Genomic DNA, 25,350 nt, shown 5'->3' on the forward strand with positions numbered 1-25,350 from the left:
ACAACCTAACATGTCTTACAAACACTTGCCTCGTGGCGCCCCGGCCAATCTTGAGCAGCTTACTGCTTCCTTACATTTCCTTATCTCTGGCCACAGGCCCCAACTACACCATGACTTACTGATGAAGTTAGCCTGGCCAGTGAATATGGTGTACTGAAGCTCATAGGAGCTGATGCTGAACTCATCATCCGAGATCCAGTGGACTGTAATGGTATCATGGGAGGCAGTACAGAGTTCTTCTCGGATAGATGGTGGGTTTGGGGCTGTAGGAAAAGGTGGAAAAGAAGGTAAGGAAATCACATTTTCTGTTCTGGAATTTTACAATCATTACTTTTGCTGCTCAACCCAACATTTTGTGAGATTTTAATGAGAAGCTTTATACTTCACATACCATAGAACCTAAAGCAAAGGATAGAGACCTCAAGTTCCCCCAACTCACTTTTGCTTCAATGATAAAGACGTATTAGGCAAAGATATAAGCCTAAGTTATTGAGATGAATGACCAATTGTCTACACTGTCTGCAAACACAGGTAAATATTAGACCAAAGTGGTCACACTGTTTTCTTATTACATGACCTTCAACCTATTACGTTTTATTTCAAAATAAGTTTTACTATATATGTTTGGCAGTATATCAAAATGCAAAATAATATGTGTTCCCTATCTGTAAAATAAGGATGATAATTACATCATGGATTTGTTGCAAGGATTCATGACATAAAATTAATATACAGTGTCTGGCATAAAGTAGATGTTCAATAAATGACAGCTATTTTAATATATTAACAAAAATAACTCAAAGTTATTATGTGTGTGTATTTTTCTCAGGAAATGATCATTCAAATAATCCTGAATATAGCCAGCATTTTTTAAAGGTTGGTTGCATTCCCTCATTTTCTAAAATTCTCTGCAAGCCAGATATTTCTTACATTTTTCTTCCTAATCTGCCAATTCTTAAGTTTCCTTAAAACGATTTGAGTGGTATCTGTACCCATGTGGGACATTCTCTAATATTCCATAATTGCCACCAGAGTCCTACCCCCATAACAAGTAACAATATATTACTGATAGGTTCATAAGGAGAAATCCTTTAGCAACTATTTCTTTTTTACCTTTAAATATGGATGTTATACCTAATCTGCTCCAGAAATATTTGACAAATCATCTTTCTTTTCTGTTACATTAACAAAAATGTGTTCTATTTAAAAAGACACATGTATCATTTCATAGGTTATAAAAGCATTTTCATTATACATATTGTCCTTTCCAGATTATTTTAAAGTATAAGCACACCAAAAGAAAAAAAATGAGAAAGGAAGCACAGTATTTTCACACCTGTTAAATAATCTAGCCCCTCTAGCAATTTCTTTTCTCTGGAAAAATCTAAAGCAAAGTTTTCAAAGGCATCATTAAAATTGATGTCAGGAATCAAAACTTGAGAAGATGCAGTTGCCATAGCGACCCTGCAAAAGAAAAAAAGTACATCAATATACATCAAAATAAGTTTGCAATCATTATGCAGTGTTTGATTTCTGGCTTAACAAGGTGAAATTAAATGACTTGTAAGGCTTGATTCATTAAGTGAAAAATCTCATATCTGTGCTTTGCCAATGGAAACCATTTAAATGTTAATCATCAGGAACCAATCAAGGGTTGTATCATATTTATTCACATATGTTCATTTCTCAAACACACTCCCCCATCTTGTCTTAATTTTGAGAGGTAAATACAGGATTTCCCCCCCACTGCATCAACTTCCATCTGGCAGGTGTCATCAAAACTAGACCTCTGAAGGCTTGGTAAGAGCAGTTTGAAAGATTTTTTTATGCTAATCAATAAGCCAGCACATTGGAGCTGAGTTAAAACCTTCCCCTAAGAACTGTACTTTATTTGATCTTTTATAACATTTACATTTAATTGTATTATTATCTAGTTGTATAATGTTATGCTAGTTTTATCTGTTCAACTAATTCTAAGCAACTCAAGAGCAGGGTTCATATTTTGTACCTCATATTTTCCATGGTCCCTAACAGAGTGTTGGACACATGCTAAATCAATAATTACTGACTGAATAACTTAATAACTAACAACAACACAACTGCTAACATTTATTTAGTATTTTACATACATACCTTTATACATACATGCTTTACATACATAAATATATACATAATTTACATACATTATCTAATGTTTTTTCCATTTTGTAAATGAGAAAGATGACACATAGAAAGATTAAGAAACTTGCCCAAGGTCATACAACCAGTAAGAGTCAGGAAAAAAAAGAAATATAAAATATAACTGAACTCATATTCATCGGCTTCTCAACTTCATACCTTAACTATTTAAGACAGTTCCTTTTTTGAAAAAAAAATGTATGTATGGATTCCAAGATGGCTGCAGAGTAGGTGGAAGCTAAACTCACCTGCTCCCAGTGCCAAACCAGATTTGCAGCTAAATTATATAGCAATCAACCTGAATAACCAACTGAAAGCTAGCTGGACTGAAATATTATAACCAAGAATTTACAGAAGACACCATAGAGCCTGATAAGGGTCAAGACGCAGAAAGATCTGAGAAGCTGGAGGGATAGCTCAGTTGTAAAACTCCCTCTCCCTAGCAGCGTGGGGTCTCAACGCTATGCTGGGATCCTCAACCCAGAGCAACAAAGATGAGAGAAGGGAGTCTGCTAGAGACCCACATGCCCCCTTCCCAGGTTCAAGCACTCCTATTGTTATAGCACCACCTAGTCCTTCAACTACTGGAGATACCACCTTGCTGAGTTCAGGTCCTATAGAGGGGTCAGCTGGCTGCACCCAGCTAGGAACTTCAGAGCACTCTTTTCCGGGGAAGCTCTTGGTAGAGACCCAGACAGTGATTGAACTGTGTAGTTTGGGAAGTGGACATTTCTTCCCCACCTCTAAGCACAGGTGGCGCCACCCCCACACTTGTTGAATTATTTGGACTGCCCTACCACCATAGAGGGATCAGAGTGCCAGAGCTGGAATGTTCAGAGCATGTCTCCCAGGAAGGATTTGTCTGAGAAACAGACAGACGGGTGCTGAGTTGTGTGGCTACATCACAAGGGGGATCAGAGGGCTATTCAGAGCTGGATTCTTTGGTGCATGTCTATCTCAGATGCTCTTGCTGGGAAGGGGAAGAAGTGCCCATCCCCCTCGTACAGGCTTCCTGGCACCACCCCCAACAGGAGACTGTTTGGATCTGCCCTCCCAAGTCCCAGTGGTCCCATACTACTGAGCTCAGGCTCCTCCCGGCAGAATATGAAACAGACTGAGTTGTGTGGCTCTAGGACATGGGGCATTTCCCCCTTGCATGCCCAACTGAAGTATAGCCCTCCCTTCACATAGCCAAATCATGGTCCTTTGGGCCTGATTAATTTTGCTGGCCTCACCCTCATGATTCCCTGAGACCCTGCCCCACCATAAAGGTGTCTGAGCACCCAGCAGGTGGCAGCTAAACTTAGTATACCTAAGGACTTTTGCTGAGTGGCCACAGAACCAGCACTGGCACCATATTTGAACCTGCATCAATCTGGTAAACACTGTCATGCCCCTATGTGGTACTCACTTAGAGTTTACCTCAGGAAAATCAAATACCTCCAGAGGCTATTTCAGTGACTGAGCATAATAGGAGCCGGGAGATGGATATAGGCATAAGTAGATCTCAAGGTGCTTTGGGACTTTTGATGATTTGTCCCTGGACCTGGTGGTGGTAATAGCCAGCCCTGGTGTGCAGCTTGGTCCTGCCCATGCACACCCCGGATAAGTACAAACAGCCACAAACTGTACATCACTTTGTAGCTCCAAACAGATTATCCAGGGCCAGTCACAGACAGTGTCTGCCATGGGCCTGCACCAGAGTCACTCCTAGAAGCTCAGAAACAACACATCCAGTGCCCAGCTACAGACAGCATGAGAGCAGGATCCAGTAAGTTTCACAAGCAGCATATCCAGAGGAAAATCTTGGTAGGCACCTAATCCTGCTGAGGTGAATTCTGTGTCATTTGGTGAGTACCTGCACAGCAGCTTGCATGCTGTGGTTGGGGTTGATCCTCACAGTCAGTCAGGCTGAAGGCTGATCCCATGCACAAACAGACCAATAGCAATCAAGTTTTCAATTACAACAGGAGGGGCAACACAAACTGGACATTCCTGGAGCACCATATCAAGTCATCGAGGAGACTGCATCACTGGACCCCACAGGACACCTATTACATAAGACCAACTTACCAAGACTAGAAGTCACAGCAGATCAACCTAATACATAGAAACAAAAACAAAGGAGCAGCAAAATGTAGAGAAGAAGAAACATACCCCAAATGAAAGAACAGGAGCCATCTCTAGAAAAATAGATAAATGAAATGGAGCCAAGCAACTTATCAGATGAAGATTTCAGAAAAATGGTTATAAGGATGCTCAAGGAACTTAGTAAAAATGACAATGTACTTAGTGAGAACTACAACGACATGAAAAAGGATGTAGAAATCATAAAAAAGAACCAGTCAGAAATAAAGACTACAATATCTGAAATGGAGAATGCATTAGAATAAATAAACAGTAGGCTGGACAATTCAGAGGATAGAATCAATGATTTGAAAAACAAAAGAAAAAACAACCAATAAGAACAGAAAAAAGAAAAAAGAATTTTAAAAATGAAGATAGTTTAAGGGACTTTTGGACAACATGGAGTGTAACACCTGCATCATAGGGGTACCAGGAAGAGAAGAGAGAGAGCAAGGGATTGAGAACATATTTGAATAAATAATGACCAAAAATTGCCCAACCTGGTGAAGGAAAAAGGCCAGGAAGCTCAGACAATGCCAAATAAAATGAACCCAAAGTGGCCCACACCAAGACAAATCATAGTAAAATGGCAAAGTACAAGGACAAAAAGAGAATCTTAAATTCAACAAGAGAAAGAGTTAGTTAGCTATAAGGAAGCTCCCCTAAGACTGTCAGCTGATTTCTCAACAGAAGTATTTCAGGCAAAAGGGGATTGATATGAAATATTCAAAGTGATAAAAAGCAAGGACATATAACCAAGACTATTTTACCCAGTAAGGCTATAATTTAAAATTGAATGAAAAATAAAGAGCTTCCCAGACAAGAAAAAGTTAAAGAAGTTTGATACCAGAAAACCAGCACTATAAGAAACGTTAAAGGGCCTTATTAAAGAAAATAAGAAAAGAAGTAGGAGGGGAGGAGGAGGTGGAGGAAGAGAGGAACATAGTTAAAAGAATAAAATGGCAATAATTACGTACCTATCAATAATTACTTCAATGTAAATGGCTTACATGCTCCAACCAAAAGACACATGGTAGCTGAATGGATAAGAAAACATGACCCATATATATGCTGTCTACAAGAGACCCATTTAAGAATTACAGATACACAGAGACTGAAAGTAAAGAGATGGAAAAATATACTTTATGCAAATGGAAAGGAAAAAAAGCTAGGGTAGCAATACTTACATTTGACAAACTAGACTTTAAAACAAAGACTATAGTAAGAGACAAAAAAGATACTACATGTTGAGGAAAGAAGCAATCCAACAAGAGGATATAACCTTGTAAACACATATGCACCCAACACACAAGCATCTAACAATGTAAAGTATATATTGATGAACATAAAGGGAGAGATTGACAGTAATACACTCATAATAGGGGACTTTAACACCCTATTGACAGAAATGGATAGATCTTCAAGACAGAAAATCAAAGACATAAATGACACATTAGATCAGATGTATTTAATTGATAGCTTCAGAGCATTTCACTCTAAAACAATAGAATATACATTTTTTTCAAGTGCACATGCAACATTTTCTAGGATAGACCACATGTTTGGACACAAAACAAGTCTCAATAAATTTAAGAAGATTCAAATCATATCAAGCATCTTCTCTGACTTTAATGGTATGAAACTATAAATCAATCACAAGAAAAAAACTGAAAAAACACACACAAATATAAAGGCTGTATAACATGTTACTAAACAATAAATGGGATAAAAGGAGATCAAGAGATAAATCAAAAGATACCTTGAAACAAATTAAAATGAAAACAGAACAACTCAAAACCTATGGGACAAAGTAAAAGCAGTCCTATGAGGGAAATTCATAGCATTACAGGCCTATCTCAAGAAACAAGAAAAATCTTAAATAAACAATCTAACTTTACACTTGAAAGAACTTGAAAAAGAACAACAAACAAAGCTCAAAGAGAGTAGGAAGAAGAAAATAATAAAGATCAGAGCAAATAAATGATATGCAGTAAAAAAAAAAAGCAATACAAAAGATCATTGAAATAAAGAGCTGGTTCTTTGAAAAGATAAACAAGATCAACAAACCTTTATTCAGACTCATCAAGAAAAAAGAAAAGGACCCAAATAAATAAAATCAGAAATGAAAGAGAAGTAACAATTGATGCCACAGAGATACAAAGGATTGTAAGAATATATTATGAACAACTATGTGCCAACAAACTGGACAATCTGGACAAAATAGATAAATTCTTAGAAATATACAATCATCCATAACTGATTCAGAAAGAATCAGAGAATCTGGACAGAAATATTATAACTAGTGAAATTGAAGCAGTAACCAAAAAACCCCCAACAAACAAAAGACCTGGACCAGATGGATTCACAAGTGAATTTTACCAAACATTCAAAGAACTAATACTTATTCTTCTTACACTATTCTAAAAAATTCAAGAGGAGGGAAGACTCCCATGCTATACTATGAGGCCAGCATTATCCTACTCCAAAACCAGATAAAGATATTAAAAATAAATAAAATTATAAGCCAATACCCCTAATGAACATAGATGCTAAAATGCTCAACAAAAAAACTATATCCAGCAATACAATCAAAAGATCATATTCCATCATCAAGTGGGATTTATTCCAGGGATGCAAATTTGATACAATATCAGCAAATGAAATGTGATATAACATATAAACAAAATGAAGGATAAAAACCACATGATCATATCAATGAATGCAGAAAAGTCTTTGATAAAACCCAGCACCCATTTATAATAAAAACTCAGAAAAATGGAAACAGAGGGAACATATCTCAATGTAATAAATGCCAAATATCACAAACACACAGCCATTGTCATACTCAATGGGAAAACACTACAAGTGTTTCCCTTAAGATTGGGAATAAGACAGGATGTCCACTTTTACCATTCTTATAAAACCTATTACTGGAAGTCCTGGCCATAGCAATCAGATAAGAAGAAATAAAAGGCATCCAAATTAGAAAAAAAGAAGAAAAACTGTCATTATTTGCAGATGACATGATACTATATACAGAGCACCCTAAAGATTCCACCAGAAATCTTCTAGAACTGACAAATGAATTCAGTAATGTAGCAGGATACAAAATAAATATTCAGAAATCAGTTGCATTTTTATATACCAACTAGAGGCCCGGTGCATGAAATTCATGCACAGTAGGGTCCCTAGCCTAGCTGGTGATCAGGGCCGATAGGGGTCTTCCAGCTACCGGCCAGGGCCTTCCTTCATTCTGCACTGCCCCCGGTGATCAGCGCACATGATACATAGCGAGCGATCGAACTCCCGGTCTCCTGGTTGAACTCCCGAGGTGACACTTTGCATATTAGCTTTTTATATATATATAGATAATGAGCGATCAGAAAGTGAATCTAAGAAAACAATCGCATTTAAAATTGCATCAAAAAATAAAGACCTAGGGATAAATTTAGCCAAAGTTATAAAAGACCTGTACTCATAAAAATGTAAGACACTTAAGAAAGAAACTGAACCCAGACCCACAGTCACCAAGGACAGATGGCAGAAGATGGAGTGCTGGCAGTGTCTGAGGTACTACATAATAAATGCCAAAACAGAAAAAGGAAGGAAGGAAGGAAGGAAGGAAGGAAGGAAGGAAGGAAGGAAGGAAGGGAGGGAAGGAATTGAAGAAGTTACAAATAAGTGGAAGTATGTACCATGTTCATGGTTAGAAAGAATTGACATCATTAAAATGTCCACACTACCCAAAGCCATCTTTAGATTCAATGTAATTCCTGTCAAGATACCAATGGTGTATTTCACAGAATTAGAACAAATGTTCCAAAAATTTATATGGCACCACAAAAGACCCCAAATAGCCACAGCAATATTGAGAAAGAAGAACAAAGTGGGAGGAATCACACTACCTGATATCATACTATACTACAAGGCCATAGTTATCAAAACAGCATGCTACTGGCATAAATACAGACATATAGATGAATGAAACAGAATAACAAGCCCAGAAATAAACCTCTCCTCTATGGTTAATTAATATTTGACAAAGGAGGCAAAACATACAATGGGCTAAAGATAGTCTACTCAATAGATGGCATTGGGAAAATTGGGCAGCTACATGCAAAAAAAAAAAAAGAAAGAAAGAAACTAGACCACCTTCTTACACTATACACAAGAGTAAACTCAAAATGGATTAAAGACTTAAATATTAGACTCAAAACCATAAAAACACTAGAAGAAATCATAGGCAGTATAATCTCAAACATTTTTTGCATCAATATTTTTCCTGATATATTACCTCAGGCAAGGGAAACAAAAGAAAATATAAACAAATGGGACTACATCGAACTAAAAAGTTTTGGCACAGCAAAGGAAACATCAACGAAATGAAAAGACAACCCACTATATGAGAAAACATATTTGCCAATAATACAGCTGATAAGGGGTTAATATCCAAAGTTTCAAAGTACTTATAAAACTCAACACCAAAAAAACCCACAAACAATTCAATTAAAAATGGGCAAAGGTTTTCCCAAAATGGCAGCGGAGTAAGTGAAAGCTGACACTCTCCCAGGACCAAACTGGAATTACAACTAAGATATAGAAAAACCATCCTGAATAATCAAATGAAGACGAGTTGGAGAGAACTCTGATAACTGAGTATGGAAAGTGGAGACCACATAGAGACAGGTAGGAGGGGCGGAGGTGCAAAAGGGCTGGCCAGACTCCCACAGACAGCATCTGAAGTTCTAGAGCAGAGGTTCTCAACCTGTGGGTCGCGACCCCTTTGGGGGTCGAACGACCCTTTCACAGGGGTCACCTAAGACCATCGGAAAACACATATGTAATTACATATTGTTTTTGTGATTAATCACTATGCTTTAATTATGTTCAATTTGTAACAATGAAATTGGGGGTCACCACAACATGAGGGTCGCGGCATTAGGAAGGTTGAGAACCACTGTTCTAGAGAGACATCTCAGCTGTGGGGGGTTCCCACTGAGAACTTTGGGGTCTAAATCCCAAGCTGGGCTCCCCAGCCCACAGCACCAAAACTGAGAAAGGTGCCCACATAATATCTGGTGGTGAAAGCAGCAGGGTTGCTGTCTGCCAGTGAGAGACTGTTGGAGATGCAGGCACCTTTTAAAGGGCCAACACACAAAATTTTGTGTGCAGCCACTCACCTTGGGTTCTGGCAGAGGCAGGGCAGGGTGGACTAGAGCTGAATGAGGAGATTTCAGGGTAGGGGGCTCTGGGGTTAGAGTTCAGAAGGCAGCCACCTAGGTTTCCTGTGCTGAGTCATTCCCTCATACTGCAGAGGACATCTTTCTTTGGCAGACCTTTGTCAGCCAGGCAGCTTTTGCCTGGGGCGGAGGGGGGGGGGAGCAATTGCCCCACCCTGTTGGAAAACCTCTTGCCCTACCCTATGGAGTTTACACCTTTCTGTGGTCTATAGCCTGAGGATAATTAAGACTGAAAATAACAATCAGACTGTAGGCAGAGGCTGATCTCTGGAGGCTTTGAGTCTTTGCTTAATCTCCTTCTGGACCTAGGCTAGAAAAAGCAGACTTTGGTGCACATCTTGGTCCTTTCCAAAGGCACCCAGTCCCAGCAAAGGAAGCCACAGCTGTGGATTGCTAATAGCTCCAAACAGTACTCAGGGTCAATCACAAACAGCGTCTGACATTGTCTTGCCCTAGAGACTGGGGGTAATAGCAGATTTACCTAATACATAGACACAAACCCAAACAGGCAGCCAAAATAGGGAGACAAAAAAAACAAGGCCCAGTAGAGCTAAATGAAATAGAGAGAAGAAATTTATCAGATAGAGAGTTCAAAAAATGGGCAAAGGACCTGAGTAGATACTTCTCAAGGTGGACATACAGTTGGCCAATAGACATATGTAAAGATACTCCAAGTCACTAATCATCAGAGAGATGCAAATTAAAACTACAGTGTGGTATCTCCTTACACCTGTCAAAATCAATAAATGATCAAACAAGAAGAGTTGGCGATGATGTGTAGAAAAGGGAATCCTTGTGCACTATTGGTGGGAATGCAGATTGGTGAAACCACTATGGAAAGCAGTATGGAGTTACCTCAAAACATTAAAAATGGAACTGCTTTATGACCCAGCGATTCCACCTCTTGGAATATATACAATGAAACCTGAAACACTGATTTTAAAGAACATTTGCACCCCTATATTCATTGCAGTGCTATTTACAATAACCAAGATTTGGAAGTGGCCCAAATGTCCATCAGTAGATGAATGGATAAAAAAATATGTGGTACATTTACACAATGTAATATTACTTGGTCATTAAAAAATAAGGAAATCTTACCTTTTGCGACAGCATTCATGGACCTGGAGAGCATTATGCTAAGTGAAATAAGCCAGTCAGAGAAAGAAAAGTACCATATGATTTCACTTATATGTGGAATCTAATGAACAACATAAACTAAGAAACAAAATAGAAACAGACTCATAGTTACAGAACAGACTGACAGCGGTCAGAGGAGAGGGGAGCTGAGGGACTGGGTGGAAAACGTAAAGGGATTAAGCAAAAAATAAAGTCATAGACACAGAAAACAGCATGGTGATTACCAAAGGGGAAGTGGGGTGGGTAGAAGTAGAAGGTATAGGGAGGATACATGGTGATGGAAGGAGACTGACTTGTCTTGGGGTGCTGAACACACAATACAATATGCAGTTGATGTATTATAGAACTGTATACTTGAAACCTATATAATTTTTTAACCAATGTCACCCCAATAAATGAAATAAAAATTTTAAATTAAAAAATGAAATTGAATAAAAATAGCAGTATAAGCATGTTATTTAGAAACATAAAATTTATGCCAATAGAAACAGTTAATAGAGCTAAAATTACTTGGCTTTGCTTTAAAAGTGTAGACTATGGCACTAGATTTCCTGGGTTTGAATCCTACTTCTACCCCTTACTAGTTGGGTGACCTCAGTCAAGTCACCCAAGTTCTCTGATGCTCATTCTCTCATTTAAAAAATAGGAAATAATAACAGTGTTTATCTTAAAAAGGTTTCTCAGGACTGAGCTAATACTTAGAATAATGCCCAACAATAAATAAATCCTTAGCATTATTGATGGAGATCAGAAATTGGGGTGAGGAGGGGATTGTTATTTCTTGCAATATGACTATTAGTAATATTTGACTTTTTAATTACACAAGTATTGCTTTAATATAAAGAGCTTTAAATTTTTTTAAGAATAAATTAGAGGTGAGGAAATGGAAAATATTTTAAGAAATTTTCTGTGAAGGAAAGGAAAGTGATAGAGCAATAGCTACAGGAATTGGGAGGTAGAGGAAAGTTGTGGGTATTATTATTATTTTTGATAGGTGAGACATGAATGAGTTTAAAAGTGCATGTGAGGTCTACTAGAGTGGTGAATAAATTAAAGTAAGGAAAAAGAAGGCATGTAACCAAAGCACAAATGAAGGAAAATCTCTTCCATTATAACCAGAAGGAAGATGAACGTGACGGATGTAGTTGTAAGTATGCCCTGCAGTTTGGTATGGGATATTGAGGAATTTATTATTTCATACCTACCACTCTCTCTATAAAATAGGAGGTAAACTCATTTGCTGAGCATAAGCAGGAAGGTGGCAGGGTTGGAATTTTGAGATGAGTACAGAAAATTTGAAATAGCTATTATTGAAATAAGGAAAAAAGAAAGCTGACCAAAGCAACACGAAGGATTTCAAGTCAGTACTAAGAGCCAAGGTAAGATTAGAGGCCATGAATTTGTGGTGTAGTAGTACCAAAATCTTTGGTTATATGATTTTCTCTAGCAGGGTTCTGCAACTCAAATATAGGCATGGAAAATGTGGGAATAGATGAGTTGGCCTATTATCAGGATGGTGTGATAAAAAGGCAGTGGGGCAAGGGAACTGTGGTTATTAAAGAGAGTAGCTGAAGTGAAAAATCACAGATTCTAAATAGGCCAAAGAAAGAAGTGAAGGCAGTTGTGAAGACAGTCAGTAGCTGGTAGGTAGGAATCAGAACTTAGAGGTCCCAATGAAGCAGAAGAATAGATGTACTGGAAGAAAAACAGACAACTGTAAATACAGAGGTTGTAGCTAGAATTTGTAATGTTTTTATTTATGATCTAAGTGTAATAATAAGTGATGGTGAAGTTTAGCATGTGCGCCATGGAATTGGGTGGATGAAGTGGAGTAGAAGTGAGGGTCACTGGAGGAGGATATGGCAAAGAGCCAGGAGACTAGATGGCTAGAATATTAGATGGGTCAGCTATGTGGATGCTGCTAACATCACCAAACTAATGGCAGAAACAATAAAAAGAATACTGTGAACCTGGAGCCAAAGTCTTCAATGAATGAGAAGGAGATAGGAGATCAATTCTGGCCTAATGGGCTCCTATTGACCCTTGAAGCCTTGGTGACTATAATGAACAATATTTCACTGTAGACTTCAGATTCTTTGCAAATGAAGAACTGGTAGGCTGCAGAGGCAGAGAAGGGTCACAGAAATCAACAGGGCAATCCATCACCGAGGCTTAGTAACTAACTAGCTGGTAAAATCTTCAGGTGGCAACTGCTACATACATGCCTGAACAGAATTAAATGACTTTAAGCTGGCCCCTTTTCATAAGAGCAGGCATGTCAAAAGAATATAAGGAACTCACCTCTCAGCAATATTTTTTGCAGACTGGAGAAACCGTGCTTGGTCATTTTCTTTCAAGATATGCTCAGCTTGGTTGATGAGGACTGTTGACCGTTCAAGACACTGGCGGCAATTAGCAACCTGCTGTGCCAACTTTCTCAGTTTCATAACCTTAAAGTAATTAGCAACAGAAAAATAAGAGAAAACATCCAGTGCTTAATTAAAAACAATAAAACAACAGGAAGGAGATCTGCCGCAGTGACTCTAAAAATAAGGCCAATTCACATTAATATCCAATGGTCTTTTTACTAACCATTCACCTTCTCATCCTACCCTCTATGTCTGTCATGCCAACCCCTCCTCCTACCTACAGCCTGCTTACTTACCCTGCAACACAGTCATATACTCTGTGATTATCTGCTCCTCTTTTTATTGATAACGTTAATTTTTCTGGTCATAAAAGCAATGTGTGCTCATATAGAAAATGTAGAAAATAGCCCTAGCTGGTTTATTCAATGGCTAGAGCATCTGCCTGAGGACTGAAAGGTCCCGGGTTCAATTCTGGTCAAGGGCAGGTACCTCGGTTGAAGGCTTGATCCCTGGCCCAGGTCAGGGTGTGTGTGGGAAGCAACCAATCAATGTGTCTCTCTCACATCAATGCTTTTCTCTCTCCCTCTCCCTTCCATTCTCTCTAAAAATCAATGGAAAAATATCCTTGGGTGAGGATTGACAAAATAAAGAAAGAAAGAAAAGAAAAGGAAAATATAAAAAGATACCCTACCACCCAGGGATCATTGTTTACATTTTATTGTCAATACATTTTCACATACATGTTTAATAAAAAGTACCTCCTCTTTCTTTATGAGGCTCTACATTTCTATGTATATATTTTTCCAAGTATCTTTACACATACCTGTGTGTTCACAGATCTGTGTTCCCAAAAACTTCAGTTCCTGTGTTAGCTGGAACCACCCAGTATGGCATAAAGTATTGGTCACCACTCCAGGCTCTCATAACATCTCACACTGTATATACCGCATGAGGTTTTAATCACTACACTGACCAGCAGACCCACAATTCTAAAACCATATAGATTCATGGAGTCTCATACCTGACTTTCTTGATCATGATTCTTCAGTTCTCAAGCTAAAAGCCTAGAAGTCTTCTCTCAGTCCTTCATCTTTTCTATCAATCAATTGATGATTCCCATAATTTCCTTCTAGAGATGCCTGTTATGTTCTTCCCTTCAGTCAGTACTGCCACTTCTCTGGGTTACATCTTCATAAACTTATACCAAGAATCATTCCATAAGTCTCTGAACTTGCTTCCTATATAACCCTGCATACCTCTGTCATATCAATCAGTCTTTTCTCTTCCTAAGAAACTAGAATGGTTTACCTATGTCTTTCAGATTAAGCCCAAAGTCCTTATCATAGCATTCATGGTCCTTCCATGATTCTGGCCCACATTCCTACCACTATATTTTTCCTTATATTGACTTATACTAGTAACATACATACAGCAAAGCACCCAAATGTGAAGTGTGCAACTCAATGATTTTTTGCATATACAGATACCCACGTTACTACCAACCAGGTAAAGATAAAGAATGTTTCCAATGCCCTAGAACTGCCAGCATTTTTATGGGATTCGCAGCATTAAGCCAAACATTGCTTCTTTGCCTCTCTCCCTAAAACCTCATTTCTTCTTGCTTTCATGATCCAAATTCAAACTAGAATCTTCAGCATAAAACCTTAACTTTTGTAAAGTCAACTTTGCCTTGACCTCACTGAAGTGCTGTGCTTTACCTTTGTCTCTTTGATTTTGACAGCAATCATTTGCTTCCTCTGCTGGATGATCTCTACCAACTCGTCACATTCTTCCATAAGTTTTGCCTCATGCATAGCAGTATTCACCTGCCAAGAAAGTCCAGAATATTACACAGTGATTGCTGCCTTTGTCCTCTGCTGGATCTCTGAAAGGTTCAGACTGACAGCTAAACATGCACAACTTCTTCCATACCTCCCTCATAAGATCCACTCCTAGAAGAAGGGTAGAGATGATGATATTAATGATGCAAGGGCATTGAAGCACCACAGACAGGAAACTCTCCGGCCTCTGGTAGATCATGATGATTAATGGAAGGCTGGGCAGAAGGACAGATGAGATGGGGGCATATTATTCCCACTGTGCAATTCCCATTACTCCAGCACCCTGTCCTCCTGCTGTTCTTTTGGAAAGAGGGTAAGGAAATTTAAGTACGTCAGGGAAAGAGTATTCCTCTTCACAGGAGCAATGATATCAAGATATTACAACAACATATTTCTACCATCCTAACAAAAATGTTTTCAGTTTTCCTTATTCCCTTCTAATTTTAAAATATATGAATGTACAGCTATATATTTACAATAAATACATGAGTGTAGATAAATTTTCACATAGTTGTCATCATGTCTCTGTAGATATTTCTCACCTTGAGCTGTCCAGTATATGAATACCTTTCTGGTTTGGGGACACTTGCTACATCAAAGTATTTCCATTGCAAAATCAGGGTGGGATTAGGGAAAAAGAGCCATCATTGTTGATTATTTTTCTATATACTTATTTTTCCTTCTTTCCATCTCTACTAACACTAGATAGCATGAAGTTCCAAAAAGGGTTAAATGAGAGCAGGGGGTCTTTGGGCTACCCAAGTGTAAAGGAAAAGGAAAGGGAAATCAACTTACATCTTTTAAGCACTTAATGTACCAACTACATTATAGAGAAATTATTATATGTAATTATCATAAACACTTTATAATATAGAGCCATTTTATCCCCATTTTGCAGATGGGGAAACTGGGGCTCAGAGACTTTTAGTGACTTGCTCAAGATCACACAGCTAGTAAGTGGTAAAACCAAAATTCAAACTGAATTCTATCAAGTGAGACCCTTGGGCTGGCTGGGTGGGCAGACGAGGTTCAGTTCCATTTCAGCAGCACACAGAGCAGTCACACCGGGAAGCACAATCATTCCAAGAGTCTATTCAAGGATCACTCAAACAGAGCTCTAGAATGCTGAGGAACAGACAATGGGTTACTTGAGCATCAAACGTCAAGGGGCCAGATGTGTTTCATTAGCAAGGTAGAGCTGCATTTCCAATTGCTAGCTCTCTTCATAGAGTTACTTCATATATTCTCAGAAAAACACCTGTCACTGGACTCTGCTGCCTCCTCTCTTATCCTCTAAGGTCCCCAATTAGCCAATTTTCTGTTTTATTCTTAACTGAAATAAAATGTGCTTGCTGAATTTCAACCTTATTTTGTTTTACTTCCATTTTCAAGGGGGAATGCTAAAATGAGAGTTTCCACTTATTCTGAATGAACAGTCCCATGCTGCCCATTCTAATTTATTTTTTCTGATTCCTCACCCTTTCTCTAAATTGGGTCTACCTTTCCAAGGATATAATCTCACCCTCTCAAGGAACTCCTTCTCATGTGAGAATAAGAGATGCATCTATTCATCCAGTGCTCCCTGGATCTGTGCTTAGAGTATCTGGAGACTTAGACTATTCTTATTTATAGTTTCTTTTTGAGGCTGCTGATGGTGTAGGTTTAGTGTCTTGTGTCTTATAATTTAGGCTTTGGAATAACCTTTACATAATACTCACTATATGCCAGGTACTGTCTTAATCAGTTTACATGTACAGTCAGCCCTCCATATCTGCATGTCTGGCATCCTTGAATTCAACCAACCACAGATTGAAAATATTTGGGGGGAGGAGGGGCAGTTACATTGTAGCCCAGCCAGTGTGGCTCAATTGGTTGAGCATCATCCATGCACCAGGAGGTCACTGGTTCAGTTCCAGGTCAGAGCACATGTTTCTATCTCTCTCTACATTCCTCTCTCTGAAATCAATAAAAACATATTTTTAAAAAAATGTTACATTGTTGCTGATGTGTACTATATAGTTAGGCCTATGAGGTTGCATCTGTGCTGAACATGTACAGACTATTTTTTCTTATCATCATCCCCTAACCAATACAGTATAATAACTATTTACATAGCATTTACATTGTATTAGGAATTATAAGTAACTGATAGCTTATTTAAAGCATAGGGGAAGATGTGTGTAGGTTATATGCAAATACTATGCCATTTTATATAAGGGTCTTGAGTATTCACAGATTTTGGTATCTGTGAAGGGTCCTGGAACCAGTCCCCTACAGATACAACTGTAGTAGTTCTTTCCATCACCAAAACAACTCAATGAGGCAGGTACCATTCATCTCATTTTACAGTTGAGAAAACCTGAGCACAAACAAAGTGACTTGCTCAAGGCCACACCTCTAGTAAGTGGCAGAGATGGGATTTGGACCCAGAATATCCAACTGGAGTCTACACCTGTTTTTAAAAGTTTTAAATATGTTTTTACTGATTTCAGAGAGGAAGGGAGAGGGAGAGAGAGATAGAAACATTAATGATAAGAGAGAATCATTGATCGGCTACCTCCTGCAAGCCCCCTACTGGGGACTGAGCCCACAACCCAGGCATGTGCCCTGACTGGGAATCAAACCATGACCTCCTGGTTCATAGGGCAACACTCAAGCACTAATCCATACTGGCCGGGCATGAGGGCATGGAGTCCACACCTTTAACTATCACACTATACTTCCTCCCAAGATGAGTGTAACAAAATCCCTATCTTTAATTTCTCTTTGTTTATTGAACAAACTTCTACTTATCTTTTCAGGTCCTGGTCAAAGATCACTACTTCTGTAACTATTTCTCACCTGCTTTAAAAAAGAATTGGTCTCCTGCCCTAACTGGTTTGGCTCAGTGGATAGAGCGTCGTCCTGTGGACTGAACGGTCCCAGGTTTGATTCCGGTCAAGGGCATGTACCTTGGTTGTGGGCACATCCCCAGTAGCGAGTGTGCAGGAGGCAGCTGATCAATGTTTCTCTCTCATCGATGTTTCTAACTCTCTATCCCTCTCCCTTCCTCTCTATAAAAAAATCAATAGAATATATTTTTTAAAAATAATTGGTCTCTTATTTATATTCCTATAATACTTTATATGTAAGTTAATTATACTATTTACTGCCTTATGTCATAGGTATTCATTAGTCTGTCTTTTCTACTCAAACATGAGCTCTGGAGGCCAGGGGTTGTGTTTTATTTGCCAGCATAGTGAGTGGCATATGGTAGATGTTCAGTAAATATTTGTTGAATTGAATTGAATGAGAGGAGAAATGCATCTCACTGCTTGCTAGACATGTCCATGTGGTTACTCAAGTTACCCTAAACTCAGTATGTCTAAAAACAAACTCATCATCTTCCCTCTAAATCTGACCTTTACTCCTGATTTTCTTTTTTTGTTAATGTTACTATCATTATTGCAGTTTTTCAGGTTTAGTTACCTGTGACTGCTCCTTCTCCTTCTTCCCCCACATAAATCCACAGCAGTCCCAAGTCCTTCTATCCTTTTCTTTTTAATTTCACTAAGTTCTTCTGGTAATACAATGAAGCTCTGAGCCAAGGGACCAATAAGTTGAAGTCTGTATCACCCTTAGGGCTATTATTGTAAAAACCTCATTAATTCATCCCTCTACCTCTATAATCATCCCTTTGCCCCATCCTATACCCAGAAACCAAAAAAATCATGATCATCTTCATCATCAAAGATGTATTAATCATGTCTTTTGTGCAATGCCCTCAATAAATTTGCTATCTGGCTAGTGAAAAGCCTTACATATAAAACAAATAAGTCAAGGTAGCATAAAATAAATACCATGGAGTGATGTAGATTATAATCTATAGAAATTAAAGAAAAAGATCATTCTTGGTGGGAAAGTAGAGAAAAATTGCCTGAATGAAATGTGACTTGAATTGAGCCTGAATGATGGATAGCACACAAATTAAAAGAAGAGGAGGGAAATTTTGAGCCAAGCTAATATGATTGAGCCTTGTTCTTTAGTTAATATGGTATCTTTGTAAAGTATTTTTTGGAAGAAGGAGGGTAAAAAGGTCATAGAATGACCATAGTTAACTTTTTAAAAAGATGTACTGGGTCCAGATCCACGATGGTGGTAAAATAGGTGGATGTTACATTCACCTCCTCCCAGGACCAAACTGGAATTACAATTAAAATATAGAACAATCAACCTAAATAACCAATTGAAGAATAACTGAATAGAAGACTTATAACCAAGGATTTATAGAAGCCACATTAAGACTGGTAGAAAGGGCAGAAACGTGAAAAGGGCTGGCCCTACTCCCATGGAAGGTGGCTGAGGTTCTGGAGAAATATCTCAGTAGCAAAGGTTCCCTCTGAGCAGTTGGGGTCTCAACTGCATGCTGGACTCCCCAGCCCAGAGTACCAGAACCAGTAATAGGCACCCAAATAACATCTGACTGTGAAAATTGAGGGAGAGACAGGAGTCTGCTAGAGACAAGTGCCCACCTAAAGGGCCAATGCACAAAATCTCATTTGCAATCACTCACCCTGGCAAACGTTAACGACAAAGAGAGAATCTTAAAGGCTGCAAGAGAGAGAGAGACAGAGAGTTCCCTACAAGGTAGTTCTCATTATATTATCACATTATTTCTCAACATAAACACATCAGGCCAGAAGGGGATGCAATGAAGTATACAAAGTGATGCAAAGCAAGGGACTGGATCTAAGAATACTCTATCCAGCAAGGCTATCATTCAAAATTGAAGGGGAAATCAGGAGCTTCGCATACAAAAAAAGGATAAAGGGGGTTTATCACTACCAAGCCAGCAATGCAAGAAATGCTAAAGGGACTGTTGTAAAAAGAAGAAATAGAAAGGGAAGAAGAAAATAATAAAGAATAAAAGGAATGAAAGGCATAAAGAATAAAAATGGCTACAAAAAGTACCTATCAATAATAACCTTAAACATAAATGGATCAAATTCTCTAATCAAAAGACATTGAGTGGATGAATGATAAGAAATCATGACCCATATATATGCTGTCTACAAGAGACCCACCCCAGGACAAGGGACAGACACAGACTGAAAGTGAAGAGATAGAAAAATATTTTTTCAGGCAAATGGAAATGAGAACAAGGCTGAGATGGCAATACTTATATCTGACAAAATAGAACTCAAAGTGAAGGCCATAACAAGAGATAAGGAAGGTCACTTCATAATACTAAAGGGATCAATACAACAAGAGTATATAACTCTGGTAAACTTATATACACCGTATAAAGGAGCACCCAAATACATAAAAAACTTCTGGAAGATATCAAGGGAGAGATCAAAAGTAATACAATCATTTTAGGGAACTTAGTGAGAACATCAACAACATAGAAAAGGACCAGTTAGAAATGAAGGATACAGTAAGTGAAATGAAGAATAATTTACAGGGAATCAACATCAGAGTAGAGGGTGCCAAGAATCAAATCAGCGATTTGGAATATGAGGAAGCAAAAAACACCCAATTGGGACAACAAAAAGAAAAAAAGAATAAAAAAATGTGGAAATCATGTAAGGAGCCCTTAGGACAACTTCAAGTGTACCAACATTCACAAAATGGGGTTGCCAAAAGAAGAGAGGGATCAAGAAATTAAAAACTTATTTGAAAAAATGACGGAAAACTTCCCTTACTTGATGAAAGAAATATTAGTTCAGGAAGTGCAGAGAGTCCCAAAAAAGATGAACCCAAAGAGGTCCACACCAAGACACATCATATTTAAAATGCCAAAGGTTAAAGACAAAAAGAGAATCTTAAAAGCAGCGAGAGAAAAGCAGTGTTACCTACAATAGAGTGCCCACATAACTCTTAACTGATTTCTCAACAGGAACTTTGCAGGTCAGAAGGGAGTGGCAAGAAATATTCAAAATGATGAAAAGCAAGGACCTACAACCAAGATTACTCTCCACAGCAAAGCTATCATTTAGAATTAAAGATCAGATAAAGAGCTTCTCAGACAAGAAAAAGCTAAAGGAGTTCATTACCACCAAACCAGTATTACATGAAATGTTGAAGGGTCTTCTTTAAGAAGAAGGGGGAAAAATATGAACAAAAAATGGCAATATATATGTATCTATCAACAATTGACTCTAAAAATCAAAATAAATGAACAAGGAACCTAATTAAAAAATAAACTGATGAATAAAATAGTACCAGAGGCATGGAAACATGGAAGAAACTGACGAATTTCAGAAGGAAGGGGGGTGTAAGAAGAGCTTAACCAAAGAACTTATATGCATACATGCATTACCCATGGACACAGACAATAGGGTGTTGAAAGCCTGGGGTGAGGCTGGATCTGGTTGGAGGGGGGCAATGGGGGAAATAGTGGGGGAACATCTGTAATACTCAACAATAAATATCTTTTAAAAAAGAAATAATGACTAAAAACTTCCTTAACATGGTGAAAGAAAAAGACACACAAATTCAAAAAATGCAGATAATCTCAAACAGGATGAACACAAAATGGCCCACACCAAGACACATCATAATTAAAATGGTAAAGGTTAAAATAAAGAGAGAATCTTAAAAGCAGCAAGAGAGAGTCAGTTAGTTACCTACAAGAAAGCTCCCATAAGGCTGTCAGCTGATTTCTCAACAGAGGGGATTGGCACGAAATATTCAAAGTAATGAAAAGGACCTACAACCAAGAGTGCTACTTTACCAAGCAAGGTTATAATTTAACATTGAAGAAGAAATAAAGAGCATCCCAGACAAGAAAAAGCTAAAGGTGTTTCCTACCATCAAGCCAGTATTACAAGAAATGTTAAGGGGCCTTCTTTAAAAAGAAGGTGGAGGGGGGAAGTGGAGAAGGAGAAGGAGCAGGGGAAGGAGGACAGACAAATACAGCTAAAAGAATAAATGCAATAATACTTTACTATCAACAATCACTTTAAATGGCTTCAATACTCCAATCAAAAGACATAGGGTAATGATTTCACTAATATGTGGATTCTAATAAACAAAATAAACTGATGAACAAAATGGAACCAGAAACATGGATTCATGGAACAGAATGTCAGGTGCCAAATGAGAGGGGGTGGAGCTGACTAAATAAACAAAGTGAAAATATTAGCTAAAGAACATATATGCATACCCCATAGACACAGACAATAGTGTGGTGAAGGCCAAGGAAGGGGGAGGCGGAGTTGGGTGGAGGAGGGCAAGTGGGTGGAAATGGGAGACTTCTGCAATAGTGTCAACATTAAAATTTTTTAATAAAGAAGACATAGGGTACCTCAATGGATAATAAAATAAGATAAACATTATAAAAGTACTATAGTAGATATATTTTGTAGAGAAAATGTAGATTGAAGTGAGGGATTTAGAGCAGAATTTGGACAGCTGCACCGGGTGAGATATAACAGCCAGGCACAACTTTGAGAGCAGAGCAGGAAGTTGGCTGAAGAGGCAAAATCCCAAACTAAAGGCAAAGCACTGACATTAAAATCTTTCCATGTCAAGAAGCAGCCTGAAGGAGCAGGGTCCTTAAGTGTTTTCTGAACAGGAAACACTCCAGGGAAAAACTATCTTCATGATGTGAATAAAATATCTCAAATTGCTTGAAAGGCTTGGTAGTTTCCTTGTCTGCAGTTTTCTTTGAATTTACAGTATGGTATTTCACTTGCTTATTAAACCTTAGTTGAAAATTACTGGGGATTATCTTGATTAGCATTCTTGGTTGGTTAGTTGGTTGGTTGATTTGTAGAAGACTCCAGCTCTTTATTTGGCCTTTGTTCTTTGATTGGGTTAGTCACTAACCCGTGGTCGGCAAACAGCGGCTTGCGAGCCACATGCGGCTTTTTGGCCCCTTGAGTGTGGCTCTTCCTAAGCCTTAGGAGTACCCTAATTAAGTTAATAACAATGTACCTACCTATATAGTTTAAGTTTAAAAAATTTGGCTCTCAAAAGAAATTTCAATCATTGTACTGTTGATATTTGGCTCTGTTGACTAATGAGTTTGCCGACCACTGGGTTAGTGCATTTAACTAAATGGCTTTATGTCTGTGAAAAACTCTATGCTGCCTGAAAATACTAATATGCTAATCTTGACAACCTACTTGTGTAAATCTCTCTATCCCAAAAAGACTTCTGGGCAGTTTCTGATGTTTAAGACTGAGTCTCAGAGCCAGTCTTCTAAGACATAAGCACCAGGGAACACAGGCGATCCTAAAGTCTCCAGGTCCTCTTCTCTGCTCTATGCTTTTTTCTTTCTTCTCAATGGCCCACCCTACTCAATTTCCTGAACGTCTTTCCTACCTCCCAGCCCAAAGATTAAACCCTAATCTGAAAGAAAAACTTCCCTAAATGATCTTTAGAGAATTTGAGTCAGACTCAATGTTCCCCAATTTGCACCCTTCCCTGACACAAACACACATGTCCTCTGTTTGAAGGATTTTACTGCTGGTCACTACAAGAAAATTAATATATAGGAGTTTACAAAAGGCACAGGATGCAAAGGTTTAACAGATGGTGAAATGTTACTTTGGTAATTGTTTCTATTCTGCATTGAAATGTAAATGGACTAGATCTTTTTACGCTTTTTACCTCAGAGAGCATATTTGATCGTTTCTAGGGTGATATCTCAAACACTTATTCTATAGATATTTTATTCCTAGGTTTAAAGTTCACCAGCCTTCCCTATATCCCACCTCCATGAGAAAGTGCTACTCATCCCCTCCCCTCAGCTCAGTCATATCATCAGTCCTGCAGAGCACTGCACAGGAGTTCAGAAGGAACTGAGATTTCCTGTTCAGGTAGGACAATATGTATGAACACTGGATGAGCCCTATACCCAGACTCAAATGAAATTCATTTGTAGAGTAATACAACTCCTCGTTGGCATCTCCACCCCAGGACCGCCCCCCACTACACAGTCAATTCCATCTTATTTTATTCCCTGAAACCTTCTGCCCAAATTGATTGTTCCCTTCCATCTAGAAGATTTTTGAAATGCCATTTATAAAAATTATTTAGGGAAGTTTCTATTTCAGCAATTTGGTAAGTGCCTGCACCATATACAAGGCATTATGCAGGTTCCTAAGTGGGACAGAATTATGAAAAAAATTCAGCTTCTGCCTTCAAGGCACTTACAATCTGGTGGGGAAGATGAGTGTGAATTCAGCTAATTACAATCGAAGGAATAGCAGAACAAGTAATATAATAGAATATAACCAAAGCTCTATGAGAACACAGAGAAAGGAAAACTCATTTTGCCTATGGAAAAAGACAATCAGGGGATTAGGAAAGGTTTAATGTAGCTGAGTTGCTCTTGAAGGATGAGCAAAGACTTGGGTGCACACAGAAATGAGGTTTAAGGGGAGAGAATTCCAGACAAAGAGAATGATGTGAATCGCATGAGTAAAAACACAGGTAGGAAAGTAGAGAATGTGTTTGGGTAAAGCATATCTAACAAATGCAAGAGAAGAAAATAAGGGTAGAAACGGAGGTTGCAGACATATTATGGACACCTGTGCTGTCCCTTTGAGACTTTGAGTGTACCTGGATACAATATCAGGATCTTAACACTATAATAACATCTTAACTGTTGTTAATTAACACCTTAGTTGAGAACAAAGTGGGGAGAAAAAGCAGGCACAATACTCAGAGAAGTGGGAGGGCACAACAAACTTCTGACTTGCGTTATTGCCCAGGACCAATCAAGTGACCATTATCCCACCATCTCAGAATCTACAATATCAAAGACAAAAGACTAAGGTGGGCTTCATTCAACATGCAGTCACTTTCTGTGTAAAGGAGATGAGAAGGAAAAGTGAGAGATAAATTGAACATCTTAGGGATTATCAACGAGTTAGGAACAGCTTTGTCACCTTACTGAGCTGCAACTAAGTCATTACAGTCTTATAACAATGCAGTCAAGCAAACACAATGTTTTCTCTATATCTATGAATTTGATTATAGTTAATTATAGGTTCCTTAATTATAGTTAATAAACAACACTGTATTGTATACTTGAAAGTTTCTAAGAGAGTGGATCTTAAATGTTCTCACCACAAAAAAGGGTAACTATGTGAGGTGATGGATGTATTAACTAACCTTGCTGTGGTCATTATATATATATATATATATATATATATATATATATATATATGGCCTATAAAGATATAATATGCTAATTAGACTGAATGGTAGAATGACCTTCTGGAACAACCTTCCAGAACGACCTTCTGGAATGACCAGTGGGCGGGGCAGGGCCATGGGGCCTCGAGGCAGCCGGGGCCGTGAAGGCTGATGTAGCTGGGGCTGCGAGGGCCGAGTCATGAGGGTTGAGGCAGCTGGGGCTGCGAGGGCCGAGTCATGAGGGTTGAGGCAGCTGGGGCTGCGAGGGCCGTGTGTGTGATGTGTATATATATATGTGTGTGTGTGTGTGATATATATATATAT

At 38.4% G+C, this 25,350-nt stretch overlaps 1 protein-coding gene across 5 annotated transcripts in view; it reads right to left on the reverse strand.

The window, feature by feature from the left end:
• The window catches only part of MID2 (midline 2), a 109,827-nt gene that overhangs the window by 12,767 nt on the left and 71,710 nt on the right, over positions 1-25,350 (reverse strand). For 3 of the 5 annotated variants that reach the window (XM_023758752.1, XM_006082256.3, XM_006082255.3), the window contains 4 exons: positions 14,773-14,880; positions 12,987-13,135; positions 1,337-1,464; positions 30-263 (listed from right to left, as the gene is read on the reverse strand). In XM_023758752.1, coding sequence (XP_023614520.1) covers positions 30-263; positions 1,337-1,464; positions 12,987-13,135; positions 14,773-14,880 — 619 coding nt within the window. The remainder of the gene's footprint in view (positions 1-29; positions 264-1,336; positions 1,465-12,986; positions 13,136-14,772; positions 14,881-25,350) is intronic. The other 2 variants (XM_006082257.3, XM_023758745.1) reach the window with 1 other exon arrangement.

This window comes from Myotis lucifugus, unplaced genomic scaffold (assembly GCF_000147115.1).
Source record: "Myotis lucifugus unplaced genomic scaffold, Myoluc2.0 scaffold_2, whole genome shotgun sequence".
Classification (NCBI taxonomy): domain Eukaryota; kingdom Metazoa; phylum Chordata; class Mammalia; order Chiroptera; family Vespertilionidae; genus Myotis; species Myotis lucifugus.